The 21,910-nt window shown below is 36.0% G+C and overlaps 1 protein-coding gene across 2 annotated transcripts in view; it reads left to right on the top strand.

The window, feature by feature from the left end:
- The window catches only part of ADK (adenosine kinase), a 540,760-nt gene that overhangs the window by 240,470 nt on the left and 278,380 nt on the right, over nucleotides 1-21,910 (top strand). For both annotated transcript variants that reach the window (XM_052640201.1, XM_052640202.1), the window contains exons 5-6: nucleotides 17,003-17,175; nucleotides 20,625-20,733. In XM_052640201.1, coding sequence (XP_052496161.1) covers nucleotides 17,003-17,175; nucleotides 20,625-20,733 — 282 coding nt within the window. The remainder of the gene's footprint in view (nucleotides 1-17,002; nucleotides 17,176-20,624; nucleotides 20,734-21,910) is intronic.

The raw sequence follows: 21,910 nt of genomic DNA, 5'->3' as shown, positions 1-21,910 counted from the left end.
AAGCCTGGTGGGCTGCAGTCCATGGGGTCGCGAAGAGTCAGACACGACTTAGCGACTTCACTTTCACTTTTCACTTTCATGCATTGGAGAAGGAAATGGCAACCCACTCCTGTGTTCTTGCCTGGAGAATCCCAGGGACGGGGGAGCCTGTTGGGCTGCCGTCTATGGGGTTGCACAGAGTCGAACACAACTGAAGTGACTTAGCAGCAACAGCAGCCTGTGTATTCTTGCCACCTCTTATTAATATCTTCTGCTCTGTTACGTCCATACCATTTCTGTCCTTTATTGTGTTTATCTTTGCATGAAATTTTCCCTTGGTATCTCTTGTTTTCTCGTTGAAAACTGAGTATCTACTATGTGTCAGTTTCTAAGGATGCACTGATGAGCAGAACAAATAAAAATTCTACCTCTGTGTACTTTGCAAGGAGTTACAACTTCTTGCATCTCCATGCTCTTTGCATGAAGCGAAGAGCAGACTCATTGGAAAGACCCAGATGCTGGGAAAGATTAGGGGCAAGAGGAGAAGTGGATGACAGGATGAGATGGTTGGATGACATCACTGACAGACTAACTCAAACTCATATCCATTGTGAGAGAGTGAAGGACAGGGAAGCCTGGTGTGCTGCAGTTTATGGAGTTGCAGGCAGTTGTACTTAGCAACTGAGCAGCAACAACAACCTCCATGTAACTTATTTTTGTGGGAGGAAGAAGTACAAATAATGTAATGTGTTAGGTGTTGACCTTAAAAAATTTTCTTTAGGAAAAATGTGCTGATTCAGGATCAACAGACCATTGTAACTGGGGATCTGCAACCATGACAAGCCTTATGCAGGTCCCTACAAAGGAAGGAGGAGAGGACTCTTTTGTTCGTTTATGTTTTTGCCTGTTCTCAGGCTTCATTGGTGTGCAGGTTTTTTCCTAGTTGCTCTGCACAGGCTCCTCACTGAGGTGGCTTCTCTTGTTATTGCAGAGCTCAGGCTCTAGGGCGCAGCAGTCTTCAGTAGTTCCTGCTCCCAGCCTGTAGAACACTGCCCCAGTTGTTGTGGTACATATGTTTAGTTGCTCTGAGACCTGTGGGATCCTCCCATACAAGGATTGAACATGTGTCTCCTTCATTGGCGGGCAGATTCTTTACCACTCAGCCACTAGGGAGGACTCTTAAGGAAGGGAAAATAAATTGGGAGGTTTTAGTAAAATAAGAGTCAATTGGGGGAACTGAGAGATCAGAGTAAGTGACTTTTCATTGACTGAGTGATGACAGTTTCTCATTGGCTGAGCTCTTGCCAGGCAAGGAAAGGACCAGTTCCTTCTACTGGTCTCCACACTTTTATTTTAACTGAGATATCTGTTTATTAAATTTTATAAAAGCAAAATAATTAAAAGTAAAAGAGAATTGGAGAGTATTGGGAATGTTGGAACAAAAGGAATGTTGTATAATATTAAATAGAGTGTGTGTGGAATAATTTTGTTTAGATTTGTGTAAAGAATTTTTAGATGAGGGAATCACTGGAAAATCTGGCTCACTGGAAGAGTCCAGTTTAGTAGAGTGTCAGTAGTTGCTAGGGGAGAGCATGCTTGGCATGGTTCAGAATCCTGCAAGGAGTTCATTGTGGTTGCAGCAGGATGTGAAGAGTAACAGAAGATGAGGTTAGAGAGGGAATAGGAGGTAAAGAAGATTGGCTTGAACCTGTATGGCCTCACAGACTAATATAAGAAGTTTTGCTTCTTACTGAGTGATCCGAAGAGCATTACAGGGTTTTAAGCAAAGGAATGACATTTGCTGATGTATGTTTTAAAAGGAGGCTGTCAAGAAAGGAGGCAAAGACATCAGGAAAGTTTTGCAACATTTCAGGCAAGAAATTATGGTAACTTGGATGAGTGGTAGCAGTGAAATCAACTAAAAATTCTTGAAAAAAAAAAAGTAGTTAAAATTTGGAAATAAAATGAGGATAGAAGCAATTAGCTTTTCCAAAGGGCTAGATGCAGGATGTGAATTATACCATCCTAACTAATATCTCTTAGGCTTCCCAGGTGGCTCAGTGGTATAGAATCCACCTGCCAATGCAGGAGATGCAGGAAATGGCAGCTGACTCCAGTATTCTTGCCTGGAAAATCCCATGGAGAGAGGAGCCTGGCTGGCTACATTCCATGGGGTCTTAAGGAGTCGGACACAACTTACTGACTGAGCATGCACACACAACTGATATCTTTATTGCCTGTCTGTTTATCTATGTCTTGAAAATCCTTTATATGTAATAGTAACGTTGATTCTCATTTAAATTCAGTAATTTTGCTTTGTTGTTGAAAACACTTTAGTGACATTCTGTTGCACTCTGTATAAAATTTATTCTCTCTACCATAGCCAATAAGGTGTGCATTATCTGGAACCTACATATGTGTCAAAGCTTAGCTACTATAAACAATTTTTTTTCAGTTTCTTGAATATATGCCAACTTCTTCTGTGCCTTAGAAGTTTTGCACTTGCTTCTCTTTCTGTTTGGAAGGGTCCCCACCTCCTACCTCACTTTTTACCTATTTAGCTTACTTACGTATTTTATGTCTCAACTTGTTGTTCCTTAGGCAGGCCTATTTAAGGTAAATTATTTCCTTGTTTCTCTCTCCCAGGCCTTTCTCCTTCTCGGCCATTTGTTTGTTTTTTTTTTTTTTCCTTTTTGGCATTTCTTGCCATTATTTTATTTCTCTGTTCAGTGATTTTGTTTTATTTGCTTTGCATTTGTTTGTTTTGTTTTCTTTGGTATCTCCCTGAGGTAAGAACTGATTCTAACTTGTGTAACTTTGTGTTTCAGTGCTAGTCTGGTGTCTAACCCATAGACTTATTCAGTAAATACTTCAGGTTGGATTGACAGACTAGATTAATGCTCAAATGAACAACCAAAATATTTACTTTATATGCCAGAGCTAGCAGCCCTGGACATTACACCTAACTTAGATTTTTATCGTCTTGTTATTTTGCTTCTCTCCTTGTTTAATCAGCCGTTACATATTGCTAATTGTAAGATGATCATACATGATCCTTTGTCACTAGAAGAAAGTTTCTTCCTTGAAATTCATTTGGTTATTAAAATTAGGCAAATCCTTATGTTTCAGAAGATAGCTGTAGTCATATAGTTATACTCCCTGTTGCAATGATGTGTGAAAGAAAATGTGAAATAGTAGCTTTAAAGATGTTTCCTGCCCCCACCCCTGTTGCCCCTTGAAGCTATTATCTTAAAGGAAGAAAAGGAAAACAGGGAAATCTATGGTGTGAGTTCAGGTTTACTACTGCAAGTATATAAGAAAGGCCCCCTGTTACCATGACAACAAATGCATGAATTTCAAATGGAAAATTTTCAACGTAGGGAACTGATAAAATTGTAGCATCCCTATTCTCTTAGTATAGAATTGCTCTTTGGCAAGTAGTAAAAAAAAAATTCTGAAATCCCCTACTAAAATTAATATTAAAATAGTCCTATAATATTGTTTTAAAGTCATTTATTATGAGTTAAAACTATACCAAAACAATATCCTTTCATAGATCTGTCATACAGAAAGTTAAGTATTTAATTTGACATTAAAAATTACTTTTCTAACCTATACTATATCTTTGCTTAAATGCTAAATAGTTTAATATATTGGGAGTTTTTGACAATAGAAAATGACCTGCCACTTTATAGATTCCTTTGCCTTAAATGCTTTCTAACTCCAGTAGAGGAAGGCTGTTAAGCTTTAAGTGCTCTGTCATATTGGCAGGCTTTTATAGTCGAAGAGAACCACAGTGAGCAGCGATGACGGAAAACGATGGTAGGTAGACTTAAAACACCATAAAGCACAGACGATTGTGTGTAATGCCTTGAATTGAATCCTTTTCGAATGAAATGATCAGCCATATGTGCCACCCTTATGGACCCTGTAAGAAGAGGAGAAGAAATGTGCCCTAATGCTAACTGTGCATGAAATTGCAGTGTTAGGAGATATTGACCAGATGTTTCAATCTCAACAAATAGCTTGTTATGTGACTGAGTGAAAATATCTTTGCTGCTTTGATCACATACACCTTGAAAGAAGGGGTAATTTAATAGAGGCTGTCATAGTTCATCATTGTCAATAAACTTTGACTTGACCTTTGCCTTATGTTTTTGATGTTGCTTCTGATAAGCGCTGAGGGGCAGATGTTTACTGCCTTGAGGGATTTTTCTTTTTATAGCATGTATGCTAGAAATTGTAAAGGAGAAGGATTTTTCTCAATTCTTCTCTTGCTCTTTGGTTATTATTTGGATTGTTTCTCTTCAGATTTTGTAGAATTTCTGCACAAATACATCTGAGAGACATTTTTACCTTTAAAGACCCTCAGTGGTTTTTCTCCAAAAGTTTCTTATTCTCCTCACCTCTCTGTCCCAGTTTTAATTGGCCACAATTAGCTTCTGTAGTGATTTTTTTTCTCATTTCATATACTGTATATATATATTTTTTTGTAGTTTGAAGTGATGGATATCTTAGAAAAGCATCATGATTTGCTGACTTTTATGATTGAGAACAGTGATAGCTAGAGAGATTAAGTTACTTATTCAAGGATACTCTCTTCAAAGCTGGCTGCATGTCTGAGGACTGATGACACTCTTCCCAGTAAAATTTTCTTTAGTTCACTTTCTTTCCTATATCTAGAGTAGTGATTGAGAGTATACCTTCTAAAATAATCCAGACTTGAACTTGCCACTGACCTATTTTCCTCATCTGTGACATTGGAATAGTAAGTATCTATATTGTGCTTGGTAGTTCAGATTAGCTGAGATTACATAAGTAGGTAAAGTATTAGCATATTGCCTAACATAAAGTAAGGGCCCACTAATTTAACTCTAAATTCTATTTTTGTTTCTAAAAGGAAGCCTTGCGTGCTGCAGTCCATGGGGTTGCAAAGAGTCGGACATGACTGAGCGACTGAACAACAATGTAGTTTGTTAATTACAGTGCTTTTTAGCTGAAGTTTTTTTTTTTTTTTTAAATTGCAGCTTTTTCTTAAGTTGTCAGAGGAAAGTATTTAGACTATATGGGGAAAATTAAAATGATTTTAGACATCATTTTTAAATTATGGTAGAAAATATAGATACATAAAATGTCCTTTAAACTAGAGCAGCTGTTACTTTGAAGTTTCTTGGCAATTGTAGGAGATGAAAAATTTTCCTTGACTCTCATAGGGTCCCTGGCTAGGTTTGAAAATCAAACTGACAAAACATACAGATTTATTTAATATAAATTGTATGTGACGCGAGAGCCTTCTTAAGGCAATGAAGATCCAAACAGTTTGACCTGTGTAGCTAGCTTTAATGAAGAAAGGGAAATCTTATAGAAATACGATAGGTCAGAGAGTATGAGAAAGTGTTAACTGGAGGAAACGTAGCAAGGTTTTTTTGTTGGGTCTTCTCAGTGTCCCTTTGTCTTTGGAGATAAAGGTGCTCTTTTCCTTCAGATACAGGGAGGGCGCTTCACACATGAAGGTTTTATGACCTGTTTCAGGAGAGGAAAGGGATGGCAAGAGGGATCATTTTCCTGCTTCTGCCTTTTTTTTCAAATTCCTTTAGCCACTATGCCATAACTTGGAGTAGTGTGTCTTAAACCTCCTCAGTGTATTGGCTACATATATATATATATATATATATATATATATATATACAACATCATTTCACTTTGTAAGGGAATATAACAAGTTCAGGTAATGTCGTGGAAATTTTATATTGAATTCTGTTTCTGAAGACTTTTTCTGTAAGATTTTTTTTTTTTTAGCAAATCAAATTTCTCTTTGTAAGACATCTCTATTTTGACCTATAAGTAAGACTTAATTGTGCATAGCAAGAAAATAAAGGTAGGCCTAATTTTTAAAATCTTGGGAGAATATAGAAATAGAAATAGAGTATAAATTATCTGTTTGGTAGAAATCTTATTTCCCAAAGACCTCTGTTGAAAAGCAGATTGAACACCGAGGAAACCAGAATTGAAAGAGACATGTATACCCCACTGTTCATCACAGCACTGTTTATAATAGCCAGGACATGGAAGCAACCTAGATGTCCATTAGCAGATGAATGGATAAGAAAGCTGTGGTACATACACACAAAGGAGTATTACTCAGCCATTAAAAAGAATACATTTGAATCAGTTCTAATGAGGTAGATGAAACTGGAGCCGATTATACAGAGTGAAGTAAGCCAGAAAGAAAAACACCAATACAGTATACTAACACATATATATGGAATTTAGAAAGATGGTAACAATAACCTTGTATGCGAGACAGCAAAAGAGACACAGATGTATCGAACAGTCTTTTGGAATCTGTGGGAGAGGGAGAGGGTGGGATGATTTGGGAAAATGGCATTGAAACTTGTATAATATCATATAATAAACAAATTGCCAGTCTAGGTTCGATGCAGGGTACAGGATGCTTGGGGCTGGTGCACTGGGATGACCCGGAGGGATGGTGTTGAGGGGGAGGAGGGAGGGGGATTCGGGATTGGGAACACGTGTACACCCGTGGCGGATTCGTGTTGATGTATGGCAAAACCAATACAGTATTGTAAAGTAAAAAAAATAATAATAATAAATTAAAAAAAAAACCAACCCTGAATCCCGTTACAGCACTGTATTCAGGTGCTGTGGTATCTTTTTATCATCTGATTTTGGAGCTTCTGGAAATAAATCTGGGCTACTTATTTTTGATAAATGAAGAAATTGATAACACTCCATCTTCTGTTAAACCTTTAACCCAGACTAATGGTTTATTATTAATGATATCCCCAAGTGGACTTATCCAGTTTACATTTATTGTGTGCTTTAGAAAATAGTGTATCTTTAGAATACAGTTTTAAAGAATAGATTGTAAGCATTTTGATTCTAAGACCTTTGCTGGTTTATCTTCATTTGCTGCATTTATACAAAACTCCTTTTAGGGATACTGAATTTATTTTTAGTCCTTTAATTTCAGTGGTCTCTTGTTTGCTTCTGAGCCTGTCTGTCATTCTTCTTCTGCTGAAAATTAACTACCCCACCAAGACCCACATGTCCCTTATCTCCTACAAATTTCAGTTTGGACACAGGTTCTTATATTACCCTTAGGATATCTTCTTTGGTCACTCCCCAAAGTCTTAACATACATGCTACTCCTGTGTGCTGCAGTAATATTCTCATTCTCTCTTGCTCACTTGCTGTCACACTTTATATATATGAAAATGGATAGGATCAGAAGAGTAGACTCGGCTGGTTAATACTCAGGGATCGGAAGAAGAAAACAAGTCTACTAAAGAGAGAATTGTTTCTTTATCTATTATTTACTACAGTAATGTTCAGCAGGTGTTCAGTGATCAGAAATACTTGTCAGATGAGCTAAATGAAGTTACACTAAAATTTATTTTTATTATATCTCAGTGTACTGTTATCGTCCTCACTGGTACTTATGAATAGGTACTGCTTTAGGCACTTTACTTTCATAATCTTATTAAATTCTTGTAATAATTCTGCAAGAAATATAATTTTTCATAAAGTATATAATTTATCATCATGTGACTAAATGAACTTGCATATGTCTGAGTCTGAAGTTTGCTTGTTTGTTTGATTTTTCTAGTAGGCCAAAGTTTCCCAAAATCTCTTCAGAGAAATAGATGTTAACACGTATTTAACAACAGAAATAACTAAAAATCTATTTGGGGGATAATAGTAGGATTATTGGGAATCAGTTTTTACTAATGGGTTGTATGCTGCGGCTAAGTCGCTTCAGTTGTGTCCGACTCTGTGTGACCCCATAGACGGCAGCCCACAGGCTCCCCCGTCCCTGGGATTCTCCAGGCAAGAACACTGGAGTGGGTTGCCATTTCCTTCTCCAATGCATGAAAGTGAAAAATGAAAGTGAAGTCGCTCAGTCGTGTCCGACTCTTTGCGACCCCATGGACTGCAGCCCACCAGGCTCCTCCGTCCATGGGATTTTCCAGGCAAGAGTACTGGAGTGGGGTGCCATTGCCTTCCAGTAGGTAAAAGTGAAGCAGCTTTGGCAGGACAGGAGAATAGTATTACTAGTCATTGAAGAAGAATGGATTCTTGATAATATTTACAAAAATTTTGCTTCACCCTGACTCACTTGGTAGCATAGCAGTCATCTCAGAGAATCAACACTTTAAGCTTTGTGATATATGCAGTTTTCCTAACCAAAAGTTATGACCAACCTAGATAGCATATTCAAAAGCAGACATTACCTTGCCAACAAAGGTCCATCTAGTCAAGGCTATGGTTTTTCCTGTGGTCATGTATGGATGTGAGAGTTGGACTGTGAAGAAAGCTGAGCGCCGAAGAATTGATGTTTTGAACTGTGGTGTTGGAAAAGACCCTTGAGAGTCCCTTGGACTGCAAGGAGATCCAACCAGTCCATTCTGAAGGAGATCAACCCTGGGATTTCTTTGGAGGGAATGATGCTGAAGCTGAAACTCCAGTCCTTTGGCCACCTCATGTGAAGAGTTGACTCATTGGAAAAGACTCTGATGCTGGGAGAGATTGGAGGCAGGAGGACAAGGGGACGCCAGAGGATGAGATGGCCGGATGACATCACTGACTGCATGGACGTGAGTCTGAGTGAACTCCGGGAGATGGTGATGGACAGGGAGGCCTGGCGTGCTGCAATTCATGGGGTCACAAAGAGTCGGACATGACTGAGCGATTGAACTGAACTGAACCTCAGTTTTGATTTCCTCATCACCCTTTGCAATCTGCTTTGTTGCTGTTATTTCCCAGTTTTGACATTTAATTTCTAATAGTTGTGCTTTATGGTTTTCTTGAACTAACTCATTGGGTTTTCTCTTACAAAACTTTTTATCTTAGGCTTATCTTGGAAGTATTTTAGTATCTAGGTGTTGTTCTTCATCATTCTTCATGGATTGAATTAAAGTAGCATTATTTTAGAAGTGACTGGTTCTTGAGCATCACTGTCATTTATATTGTCCTAAATGTTACATTTAGGTGACAAAGAGAAAATTCATCTGAAAGGTGAAGTTAATAGAAATCTTTCCATGTGTTGTTTAAGTCTCTTGATGTGAAGCTTAATATGTCATTTATGCAGCTCCTATTTAAATCCAGTTGTAAATTTCCTCCTCCTGGTTTCTTCCCTTATGAGAGATCATCTCTTACCCTCTCGTTTTTGCTAAAAATCCTTCCTGTGCACCCTTCTACCTATAGAATGTTGCCTAAACTTCTTAAAGTGGCACTTAATAATCTCACCTAGATATTTGCTCTCACCAGTCTCTTTCCTTACATATTGGTTGTTGTTCAGTTGCACTCTCATGCCCAACTCTTGGTGACTAACCCCATGAACTGCAGCTCGCCAGGCTTCCCTGTCCTTCACCGTCTCCCAGAGCTTACTCAGACTCATGTCCATTAAATCAGAGATTCCATCCAACCATCTCGTCCTCTGTCATCTCCTTCTCCTGCCTTCAATCTTTTCCAGCATAAAGGTCTTTTTCCAATGAGTCGGCTCTTCGCGTCAGGTAGCCAATGTATTGTAGCTTCAGCTTCAGCATCAGTCTTTCTGATGATATTCAGCACTGATTTCCTTTAAGATTGACTGGTTTGATCTTTTTGCTGTCGAAGGGACTCTCAAGAGTCTTCTCCAACACCACGGTTCAAAATCATCAATTCTTCGGCACTCAGCCTTCTTTATGGTCCAACTCTCACATCCGTAATTGACTACTGGAAAAACCATAGTTTTGAGTAGACGGACCTTTGTTGGCAAAATAATGTCTCTACTTTTTAATAACGCTGTCAAGGTTTATCATAGCTTTTCTTCCAAGGAGCCAAGTATCTTTTAATTTCATGATTGCAGTCACCATCTGCAGTGATTTTGGAGCCCAAGAAAATAAAGGCTGTCACTGCTTGCATTGTTTCCCCCATCTATTTGCCATGAAGTGATGGGACCAGAGGCCATGATCTGAATGTTGAGTTTTAAGCCAGCTTTTTCACTTTCCTCTTTCACCTTTTTCAAGAAGCTCTTTAGTTCCTTTTCCCTTTCTGCCATAAGGGTGGTGTCATCTCCGTATCTGATATGCAGATGACATAACCTCATATATGCAGATAACACTATTCTCACACATAATGTTCTGTAATTATATTCCTAATTGACAAATGTTTATTTTCCTTTATTTCTCTTTCTCAATTTTATTAACACCATTCTTATTCCTCAAACTGTATGCCAAGGTCTCATCTGTGTGGACAGTTTGGTTCGACAGTATATTTTAAATTTCCTAGGGAAACAGTGATATCTATTAGACATAGTACAAACCACTCAATTCAGATATTTCCATTTTAAAATTGGATTGCAGTCTTTCTTTTGGTGGTATCATAAACTTTGTAAAATTGAGTTTTTGTGATTGAAAAAAAAAAAAGCACTGCTGAAAAATCATTGTGAGACAGGAAATGAGTGTGGTGGTGACCAGTCTGATGGCAAAGTTTGAGAAGTGTGTAGTGCCCAGCAGGGGCTAAATTGTTATGAAATAAATACTATGTTGTTTAGAACTAACCACTTAATAAATGAAACTTCTTTTTCCTAACACAGTAAAGGAGGCATGTGCTCTATGCTTCTACTTTCTTTCCAGTGTATAGCTATTTTTGAAAATTATACCTATCGTTCAGACTAGTTGTAATGTCACCCATCTCTGGAAGGCTCTTCTGATCCTCTCAGCTGCAATTAATCTCCCTCCTGGGTGTTTCCTGGTAACATGGTATCTTTACTATTGCTTTCAAAATTGATAAACTCCAGTACTTTGGCCACCTCACGGGAGGAGTTGACTCATTGGAAAAGACTCTGATGCTGGGAGGGATTGGGGGCAGGAGGAGAAGGGGACGACAGAGGATGAGATGGCTGGATGGTATCACTGACTCAATGGGTGTGAGTCTGAGTGAACTCGGGGAGTTGCTGATGGACAGGGAGGCCTGGCGTGCTGCGATTCATGGGGTGGCAAAGAGTCGGACACGACTGAGCAACTGAACTGAATTCATGTGTTTATTTAAAGTTAACAATGATGACTTTCTGGTTCTCCTGTTAGGTGTAGTTACTTACAGTATAGTAAGAGCTATTTCATATCACTTCCAGAACTAAAGTGCGTGTTTCGTTAGTCTATTTCTAATTCTTAAAGCATCCTTATAAGATCACAGATTATATTATCCACATTTTATATGTGAGACATTGAAATTTAAATCACTGTTAATTTCTGTCACACTGCCTACCTCTTAACCTTTGACTGTTCTAGTTACTTCTCCTTTTCCTATTGATAGAACCAGCTTTTTGATATATCCTTAAAAATTCTATTGAGCTTTTTGTTTGTTTGTTTTTCTTTATTTGTTCTTGGCTGTGCTGGGTCTTCAGGGCTGCCCACACGCCTTCTCTAATTGCAGGGAGTGGGGCGCTCTTTAGTTGCTGTATGTGGGCTTTTCATCGCCATGTCTTCTCTTGTTGGGGTGGATGGCTCTAGGGCAAGCAGGCTTCTGTACTTGTGGCATGCAGGCTCATTAGTTGCTGCACATGGGTTTAGTTGCCCTGCAACATGTGAAATCTTTCAGGACCAGAGATTGAACCCCTGTCCCTTGCATTGGCAGGAAGAGTCTTAACCATTGGACCACCAGGGAAGTCCTCATATTGAGATTTTGATTATGATTTGCAATGGCTCTCTCGATCTATTAATGGAGAATTGTTTTTTTTAACAAGTATTGAGTTTTGGGGAATTCCATGGCAGTCCAGTGGTAAGACTTGATGCTTTTACTGCTGAGTGACCAGATTGAGTCTGTTGGTTAGGAAACTAAGACCCCGCAAACCACAAAGCATGGCCAAAAACGTATGTGTGTGTGTTTACATATTTTTTTCTAATCCATACACATAGTATATAGCTCTCTATTTATGCAGGTATTTTTCCCCTTTAGCAAACATATATAGTGTTCTCTGTACAGATTTTGCACGTTTTCTTAAATTTATCCCAGTATGTTTCATTATTGTAGATGACATTGTTTTCTTAATTTTAAATTTCAGCTGTTCCTTGGTAGTATATAGAATCACATTAGATTCTTTTTTTTTAAATAATGACTCCTGATTCAGGCTTCTCCAAGCCAGGCTTCAACAGTATGTGAACTGTGAACTTCCAGATATTCAAGCTGGTTTAGAAACGGGAGGAATCAGATATCAAATTGCCAATATCTGCTGGATCATTGAAAAAGTAAGAGTTCCAGAAAGACATCTACTTCTGCTTTATTGACTACACCAAAGCCTTTGACTGTGTGGATCACAATAAACTGTGGAAAATTCTTAAAGAGATGGGAATACCAGATCACCTTACCTGCCTGTTGAGAAATCTGTATGCAGGCCAAGAAGCAACAGTTAGAACTGGACATGGAACAACAGAGTGGTTCCAAATCGGGAAAGGAGTACGTCAAGGCTGTATATCGTCACCCTGCTTGTTTAACTTATATGCAGAGTACTTAATGAGAATGCTGGGCTGGATGAAACACAGGCTGGAATCAAGATTGCCAGGAGAAATATCAGTAACCTCAGATATGTACATGACACCACCCTTATGACAGAAAGCAAAAAAGAACTAAAGAGCCTCTTGATGAAAGTAAAAGAGGAGAGTGAAAAAGTTGGCTTAAAACTCCACATTGAAAAAATGAAGATCATATCATCAAATCCCATCACTTCATAGCAAATAGATGGGGAAACTGGAAACAGTGAGAGATTTTATTTTCTTCATTTCCCAAATCACTGCAGATGGTGATTGCAGCTATGAAATTAAGAGACACTTGCTCCTTGGAAGAAAAGCTATGACCAATCTAGACAGCATATTAAAAAGCAGAGACGTTACTTTGCCAACAAAGGTCCATAGTCAAAGCTATGGTTTTTCCAGTAGTCATGTATGGATGTGAGAGTTGGACTATAAAGAAAGCTGAGTGCCGAAAATTGATGCTTTTGAACTGTGTTTTTGGAGAAGACTCTTGAGAGTCCTTTGGACATCAAGGAGATCAAACCAATCAATCCTAAAGGAAATCAGTCCTAAATATTCACTGGAAGGACTGATGCTGAAGCTGAAACTCCAATATTTTGGCCACATGATGCAAAGAACTGACTCATTTGAAAAGACCCTGATGTTGGGAAAGAGAGAAGGTGGGAGGGGAAGGGGACGACAGAGAATGAAATGGTTGGATTGCATCATTAATTCAGTGGGCATGAGTTTGAGTAAGCTCCGGGAGTTGTTGATGGACAGGGAAGCCTGGCGTGCTACAGCGCAAGAAGTCATACACGACTGGGTAACTGAACTGAACTGACTCCTGAGACCTTGATAAAGTCACTTTTTAATCCTAAAGCATTTATATGAGATTCTTTGTGATCTCAGATATTCCTTAAACACACACAGATTGGTCCCCAGCCAGAGCCTCAGTAAGTACTCCACATGGATTTCAGCTCATTCCTCTTTGAAAATCTTTTGCAAAATTTCTAGTCTCCTGACTCTCCTTGAACCCTCTGTCTGCTCATTTCAGTGAGCATGCCAGGTTGTGTTTGTCTTCTTCTTCCCTGCACCATAGTCTGTAAATTGCTTACTGGCAGAGAGACTGCGTGATGTCGGGGCTTACCTTGTGTCTTTCCTATCAAAGATTACAGTGCAGCTCTTCCTGTTGGCCAGTGTTTGAAAATTCTACAGTTTTTCCCTTTTGATTTTCTTTATAGTTAATTATAGCACAAGGGTAATTCTGAACCCTGCTTCTCCCTCAGAACTAGATTAGAAATTAAACATATGTGTTTAATGATGTACTGTACTTACAAGAACAAAAAATTGGGGCAGTTTATTTTACCTTTAAAAAAGCAGTAATGATTGAATCCAGTTATGATTGAAAGTTTAATCTCTTCTAGAAACTCTGAGAATGTAATGATTTTGACTTTGTGTTAGGGACTGTTATTTTCATCTTTTCATTCTCTAGTATACATGTATTAAATGTTTAAGAATTGATTTTTTAATCTTTCCCAACTTCCTTGATTATAACGTCTTGACTTATTCGGGTAGTTTACTAAATGCTTTCAAGCAGTGAGCATGGCTTCTGTTTCTTTTATGTGTCCGCTTTGGCTTACTAAACTCTCATTTTAGATTGGTTAACTTTTAAGTGGAAATAACTGATCCAAGAGTAAAGTTCTTTTCTTTGTCAGTATGCTGATATCAGATATTACCAGAATGTTAGCCAGTTGCCTATGATGAAATATTCAGTAGTGGAATTATAACATGACCTGCTGAATAGTTCTATTATTTGTCCATTCTTTTTATTTTGAAGGTTCAAGTAATATTGATTTGTAATATAAACATTTCAATTTATTTAAATTCTGATTAAGGAAGAATTATAAATCAGATTTAACCTCCATAGTGAGGTGATATAGCCCTTTTTTTCAGACTACAGTTTTTAACATAAGAAATTTGATTATAATTAGGCTGAATTACATTGCAATTACTATCATTGATGTTTTAATGACATTTTAAGTTATTTAAATGATCATAGTAAAATTTGCTATTGACTTTCCCTTTTTTTTATCTCACTACCTAAAGCAAACATGGTTGATCATTCAATCATGCTTCTCCATGAGTAAAAGTAAATTATAAAAAAGCCCCAAAGATATTTTCTGTTGTTAAATTTATAATTTACCCAAGAGTGTTTTAAAGGATTTAAAATCTATTAGGTATAGCTATTGATGCATTTTAAGATATCAAAATGCTTCATGAGGTTAACTTATTCTAATACATTGATATCATCAAAGTTTGAATAAGTTAATTTTAAATTATTATTATTTTTAAATGTAATGACTGATTTAGTCATAATATCTTTGTCCCTTCCTTTAAGTTTGAAAATTTTCTAGCTTACAGAAAAATATTTGTTGTTGTTCAGTCACTAAGTCATATTCAGCTCTTTGCGACCTCGTGGCCTGTTGCATCCCAGGCTCCCCCGTCCTTCAGTATCTCCCAGAGTTTTCTCAGATTCATGTCCAGTGAGTCAGTGATGCTATGTAACCATCTCATCCTCTGCTGCACCCTTCTCCTTTTGCCTCAGTCTTTCCCAGCATCAGGGTCTTTTCTAATAAGTCAACTCTTCACATCAGGTGGCCAGAGTATCAACTTTCAGCTTCAGCTTCAGCATCAGTCTTTCCAATGAATATTCAGCATTGGTTTCCTTTAGGATTGACTGGCTTGATCTCCTTGCAGTCCTTGGGCCTCTCAAGAGTTTTCCAGCACTACAGTTTGAAAGCATCAGTTCTTTGGCACTCAGCCTTCTTCATGGTCCAGCTCTCAAACGCGCACATGACTCCTCAAAAAACCATAGCTTTGACTGTTCGGACCTTTGTTAACAAAGTGATGTCTCTGCTTTTTAATATGCTGTCTTGGTTTTTCACAGAGAAGTATAAAGAGAAGTAAAAGGAACTTCTTTGTACCTATTATATAAATATACCAACTTTTAGCATCTTAGCTTTCGCTTTCTCTTTCTTTACATAAATATATATATATATATATTTTCTGAACCATTTTGTATTCTCTACTTGAGAAATTTAGAATTTATGCAATACTGTTTTCTGATATATTATACATATTCCAGTTTCAGTGATTATTCCAATAATTTTATAGCTGTTTGATTTTATTCTCAGTTCAACATCCAGTAAGGATTACACATTGCGTTTAAATATTTGTTGTATTTCAAATGGTTTTGCTTGTCTTTTTTTTTTAAATTTTTTTTATTCTATTGATTGAATTTATTATATTTTATTAATCCAGTCTTCTGTGGTGGGACATTTTTTTCCCCAATAACTTTTCATAACAAATAATGTCTCAAAGAATACTTAGGCATATGTTGTTTTGTATTTGTGGATGTGTATCTTCAGGATAAATCCCTATATGTAGAATTAGACTGCTAAAGCATTAGACAGTTAGTGTATCTTTATCTTACAGGTTTCTCTTCATTATCTGTTTACATTCCTCATCCCTTTTACACTGAATATATTGATACATGCATTTCTTTTCTCCCCCAAATACTTGGGAATATGGTATGATTGTGACATCATGACTATGTATATTGAGTAGTTTGCTAAAAAGTCATAGAAACAAAATAAATGTTTACAGTAACAAAATGACTGTTTTAACTAATACGAGTGTTAAAAACCTCAGGAGTTAGCCTAATTAGAAAAGATAACAACTCAAGAGAAAGTATGCATTTTAAAAGACATTTTCATTAATTTATAGCAAATTAAAGTTTATGAGACTAATGAATTAGAATTTTTAATACTCTTTAGTTCTGAATAAGTAAGTTGTCTTTAAAGCAGCTTACTAGACCTGAACATAGTTTAGCATATATATTTGTGTATATATATGTATATATACACATATATGAATTACATATATCATAGGGACAACCACAGCTATACATCATTTACTGTATGCTGTGTACCTTGTCCAACAATGCATATACATTAAATTACTTAGTTTAATCTCCAGCAACCTTATGAGATATAATTATTTGCCATTTATAGATGAGGACACTGAGGCATAGAAATGTTAAGTGACGTGCTCTTAATTATTCAGCTAATTAGTGGCAAAGGCAAGATTTGAACCCACACGGTATTCATTATAGATTCTAGACTTTTAATGACAATGCTTCACTATTGGACTTGGTATTATTTTTCTGTATTAAGACTAATTAGTAACCGAGCATTCTATATGACTTTGATTCTGAGTTCTTAATCAATCGCTCTGCTCTCTCTCTTTCCTTGAAAGAAGTATATTAAGATTTTCTCTAGTTGTTATATCAAATTTGTTATCATAAGTGGTGATACAAGAATAGAATTCCGTTCATAACAGCGACAGCTGCTCACAAAGAAACCATTTTATGCCACCATCCATGGCAGAATACTGAACTATGTGTTCCATTTTTCTGACCCATTGAAATCATTTATGTTTCCATTTTTCAGTGGATGATTCAGCAGCCACACAAAGCAGCAACATTTTTTGGATGCATTGGGATAGATAAATTTGGGGAGATCCTGAAGAAAAAAGCTGCTGAAGCCCATGTGGATGCTCATTACTACGAACAGAATGAGCAGCCCACGGGAACTTGTGCCGCGTGCATCACTGGTGGCAACAGGTCAGTGCTGTCTGAAGGCAGCTCTGTACTAATTGACTGTTTAACCGCTGGTAAAATCTGAATTCAAATCTGAGTTTGGAATTTAGATTTCATGTTTATAATGGTTTTAATATTTAATAAACCCTTCTTATATCACTTTTCCTTAAGGTTTTTTTTTTTTTTCCTTTCTTGAACCTGCTATTGTCTCCATGAAGCACAATGAAATGAAAATTTGGAGATCATGTGTTCTTGCTGATGCTTTTTATGTGTGTGTATGTTAGTTGCTCCATTGTGTGTGACTCTTTGAGACCCCATGGACTATAGCCTACCAGGCTCCTTTGTCCATGGAATTCTCCAGGCAAGAATACTAGAGTGGGTTGCCATTCCCTTCTCCAGGGAATCTACCTGACCCAGGAATTTAACCCGGGTCTCCTGCATTGCAGGCAGATTCTTTACCAGCTGAGCCACCAGAGAAGTAGAGTTAAGAATGAAGCACATTTTATTCAATGTTTTATGGCTAGGTTCTTGCCAAACTGACATTAAGAAGACTGTCCTTTTCTACGTATCCTGAGATTGAAATGTTAAATACTTGCACATATATATTTTAATATATATAAAATATATTTTAATGTATTTTATCATGTATAAAATACTACATTATATCTAGTCTCTTACGGATTACATCATCTAAAGCAGTTCTGGCAGATATTTATCTGTCCAAACTAAACAACTTCAGTCATGGGTAGTGTACTACTCAAAAAACAAGCCATTACATTTCTAAACAGCTTTGCTTATCAGAAGATTTTTCTTTCTATGAACTTGAACGCTGTCTGTCAGAGCCTGCCATGCATTGCCTCTTTCTGTGCCTTTTGCAGTTTCATGGGGTATATCTTCAGGACATTCATGCTTTGCTAACATCAACATTACCATGTTGCTTATCAGCATGAGCTTTTTTCCTCCATTGAAAAAGAAAAAAATGATTTTTTTTTTGTTATTGTTAGAATCCACAAAGGTGATCTCTTTTAAAATAACAATTCACTCGATACTTTACATACCTTATACTAGAAATGCTGTATGTCCTCCCCCATTTCCTGTCTCTCTTTTTCTTCTTTCTCGCCTCTTATCTTCTTTTCCTTATTTCCTACCTTATCTCTGCTCCCCTTGCTCTATTCCCTCTTTTTACTTCATTTATTTTTGCGCACTTTTGACTTTGCAAACGTATATGAAAACCTTGACTATTCTAGACAGTAGTCATGAAATAGCTAAAATAAAACTTTCAGAAATAGTTATGGTACCAAAACCATTTAAAAAAATAAAGTTACAGGAAAGTAGTAAAGTTCTCCTACCAACAAAAAATAGTATTTGTAATAAATAAAACCATCAATTGTTGAGATATTGAGATATACTTAATTAGACCTTTCCTCTTCACAGTTTTTCTAAAATTACCTGTAGTAGGCAGATGCAGAGATTTCCTGTTAGTGAGCAATGGATCGACTTTTGCCTGTTTTACCACTCAAGCTACACTAAAATTGCTAAATTGTTTTTATATGTTGTTATTTTAAAGAGCATTTGTGATAATACTAGGTTTTCCAGATGTCAGCAGCTTAATTTATATACTCATATGAATTGCGTTATCCGTATTATTTAGGTAATATTGGAAGTCAGAAACTGAGGGAAACCTTTGCTATCTAACTCATTTTCCAAATTGTAGAACTTAATAAATTTGGATAAACTTTTAAATAGAGCTAGAAACCCTTACTTCTACTATCCCAAACTCAGATTAAGGCAATATTTTTCTTAACCAGGATTTTTTCTCCAAACTCTAGACCAGATACACTTGGATAGTAAAAATACCTGTATATTCTTTTGGAGGACTATTTAGTTTTCTACCAAAGAGTAGTTTTATTATCAGAATAGAATTTAGTAGCTCATACTAAAAGTATTTGCTTTTATTTAGTAACCATTTTATGCCAAAATTTTGCAGGAGTCACGATTACTAAAATATATTTTATAGATTGAGTGGTTATTCTTAAATTGTAATATAGTTATTTTATATATGCATGCATTGATGCATATCATGCTTATTTTCATTAATCCACTTGAACATAAACAGAATGTATCCTTCAGTTAGTCACTCAGTTGGCATATGGGTGAGTAGAAATATGTTTTTGAAGATAATTGATTTTTTCAAAAGAGAATCTAACCATGTTATCAAAATCTTAAGTGATTATATATTTGTGGGTTTCTTTCCATTTTTTTTAATCACAACTGTTACCAAAAAAGTTGGAAAAATTGGCAAGTTGTGTTTTCTTATTTCTGGATCAGTAGGAAAAGGAAAAGTATTTTTGTATGTAATGTAAACAATTATTGTGTTAAGTTTAATTGTTAGACAATAATAAAAAGTTGTATGTGATACTTGGCAGCAAAATTTTAAGTGTAGTATTGTGGTTAGATTTTTCAGCTGCAAAACTGGATCAGCACAGGGAGTTTTCAACTATAAAAAATAATTTAAATGTTATAGTGCATAAAATGTAATGATTGCAAATTAATTTCTCATAGTAAATATGGTCTACATATATATGTGGGTTTTACAAAGTTAATCTCATGCTTGGCTTTTAAAGCATTAAATATCAATGGATATTCTGTTGATACTTAAAAACTGAAGATTTTAGTTGCATATATATTTTTTATGTATAACTATATAGTAGCTATTTCTTACCTGCGTTTTGAACTATTAAAATGTAGAGGGTAGATAATTTTATCATGTTAGTATCAAAAGGAAGCTTAAATGCTAGTTTCTTGAAATACTAGATGATATTTAGATTAATGTCTGTTTTTATCAAGGTAACCAAGATGTCTTACAAAATTTTTAAAACAAAATTAACATTAGTTTAGTAAAATCAATATACAGCAGTTTGAAGAATTAAGAATTAAAATGAAAGTCATAGTGAAGTATTTCAGACAGAGAAGGAGATATATCATATGACATCCCTTACATGTGCAATCTAAAAAGAAATGATACAAGTGAACTTACTTACAGAACAGAAAAAGACTCAGAGACTTACAAAATGAACTCATGGTTGTGGGGAGGTTCCATGGGATAGTCCAGGAATAGTTAAGGACTTTGGAAAGGTCATATATATGCTGCTATATTTAAAATGGATAATTAACACAAACCTATTATATAACACATGAAACTCTGCTCAATGTTATGTGTCAGGCTGGATGGGAGGGGGTTTTGGAGGAGAATGGATACATATATATGTTTGGCAGAGTCCCTTCTCTGTTCACCTCTAAGTGTCACAACGTTGTTAAATGGCTATACTTCAATACAAAATGTTTTTGGTGTTAAAAAAATTTAAAAAGAAAAATTAAAATGAAAACAAAAGTTGCAAAAATAGTTAACTGTGTAATTACAGGACAGGTGTGACTGTAAGTAAAAGCCTACTTACATTTTGTTGTTGTTTTAGATCCCTTGTAGCTAATCTTGCTGCTGCCAATTGTTACAAAAAGGAAAAACATCTTGATATGGAGAAAAACTGGATATTGGTAGACAAAGCAAGAGTTTATTATATAGCAGTAAGTATTTGACTAATTCAAATTTCTGGTACATATTTTTACTATAGATTATAGTTGTTTGTTGATGTACATTTAAAAATAATTGTCTCATCCTACAAATTATATACCCATCTCAAAGCATATTTTGGGCTCACTGTTACAAATTGAGAACAGAAATATGATCATTCTGTGGTAACATAATTTGAACTGTTTACCTTTAAGTATACCTTCTTTTGTATACATTATATATAGATATTTTTAACCAAGTGACAAATTCTGTATTAAATGTTAAGGTCTTTTGAAGTAATTCTGGAAATTAGCCAGTTGTGGGCTGCATATGAATGATGCATGTGTTGTGTGGGAAAATATTAGTAATATAATTGTTCACTGCAAACAGTTTGAGCTCATTTGCCTAAAAAATCTTAATTAGTATTTATTCCATAGTAATTACCATGACACCTTTTAATTTAATATTTCAGAGACATTGATCATGACAAATCTGTTAAATATCAGAATAAGGGCAGCATGTAATTTCAATTATTAAGTCTTCTGACATAAAAATAATTAGTTAAGAATTCATTTCTAAAATAAGACTGTAATAAAAATTCTCCTGAATTAATCACCCTATGAAAATCTTGTTTTTATTTAATATGAGTTAAATGTGACTGATGAAAAATAAGTAGATACCTCTGAAAAATTACAAGTACTTCATATGCATATATGGTTTTGATATAACAGCTGCTGCCATTTACTACCTGAGCTGTGAAACAGCTGGTAAGATGTGTAAAAAATTGATTATCCAGTAAGAACATGTTTATTGAAAATATAATTATTTCTTTCAGTCTAGTGTTAATGTCTCCTACAGCATGTTTATGTGCTCTGCTGTAGGCTTTACAAGGTTGGTATTGATCCTTCTGGATAGCAAATCCTATCTCCTTTATAGCTGTCAAGTAAATGCTTACATTGAGAGGATTATATAGAGGAAAGTCACATTATGTCTTCTGCTACTATGTAAGAAAAACATCTCAAAATTCAAAAAATTTTCTGTGTTATCTTCTGTTTTGTTTTATTTCTCAAAATTGTCGCATTTTTTCATTAATGTCTTGGTAGCAAGGGTTTGTAGTATAGCTGTAAGGGGGTCTATGCATTATCTTAAACCATCTCTTATTTGAAAGTCAAAGAGCACATGGTTTAAAGT

Source organism: Budorcas taxicolor, chromosome 5 (assembly GCF_023091745.1).
Source record: "Budorcas taxicolor isolate Tak-1 chromosome 5, Takin1.1, whole genome shotgun sequence".
Lineage (NCBI taxonomy): Eukaryota > Metazoa > Chordata > Mammalia > Artiodactyla > Bovidae > Budorcas > Budorcas taxicolor.
The sequence above is the reverse complement of the archived record's forward strand: the minus strand, read 5'-3'. Positions and strand labels throughout refer to the sequence as shown.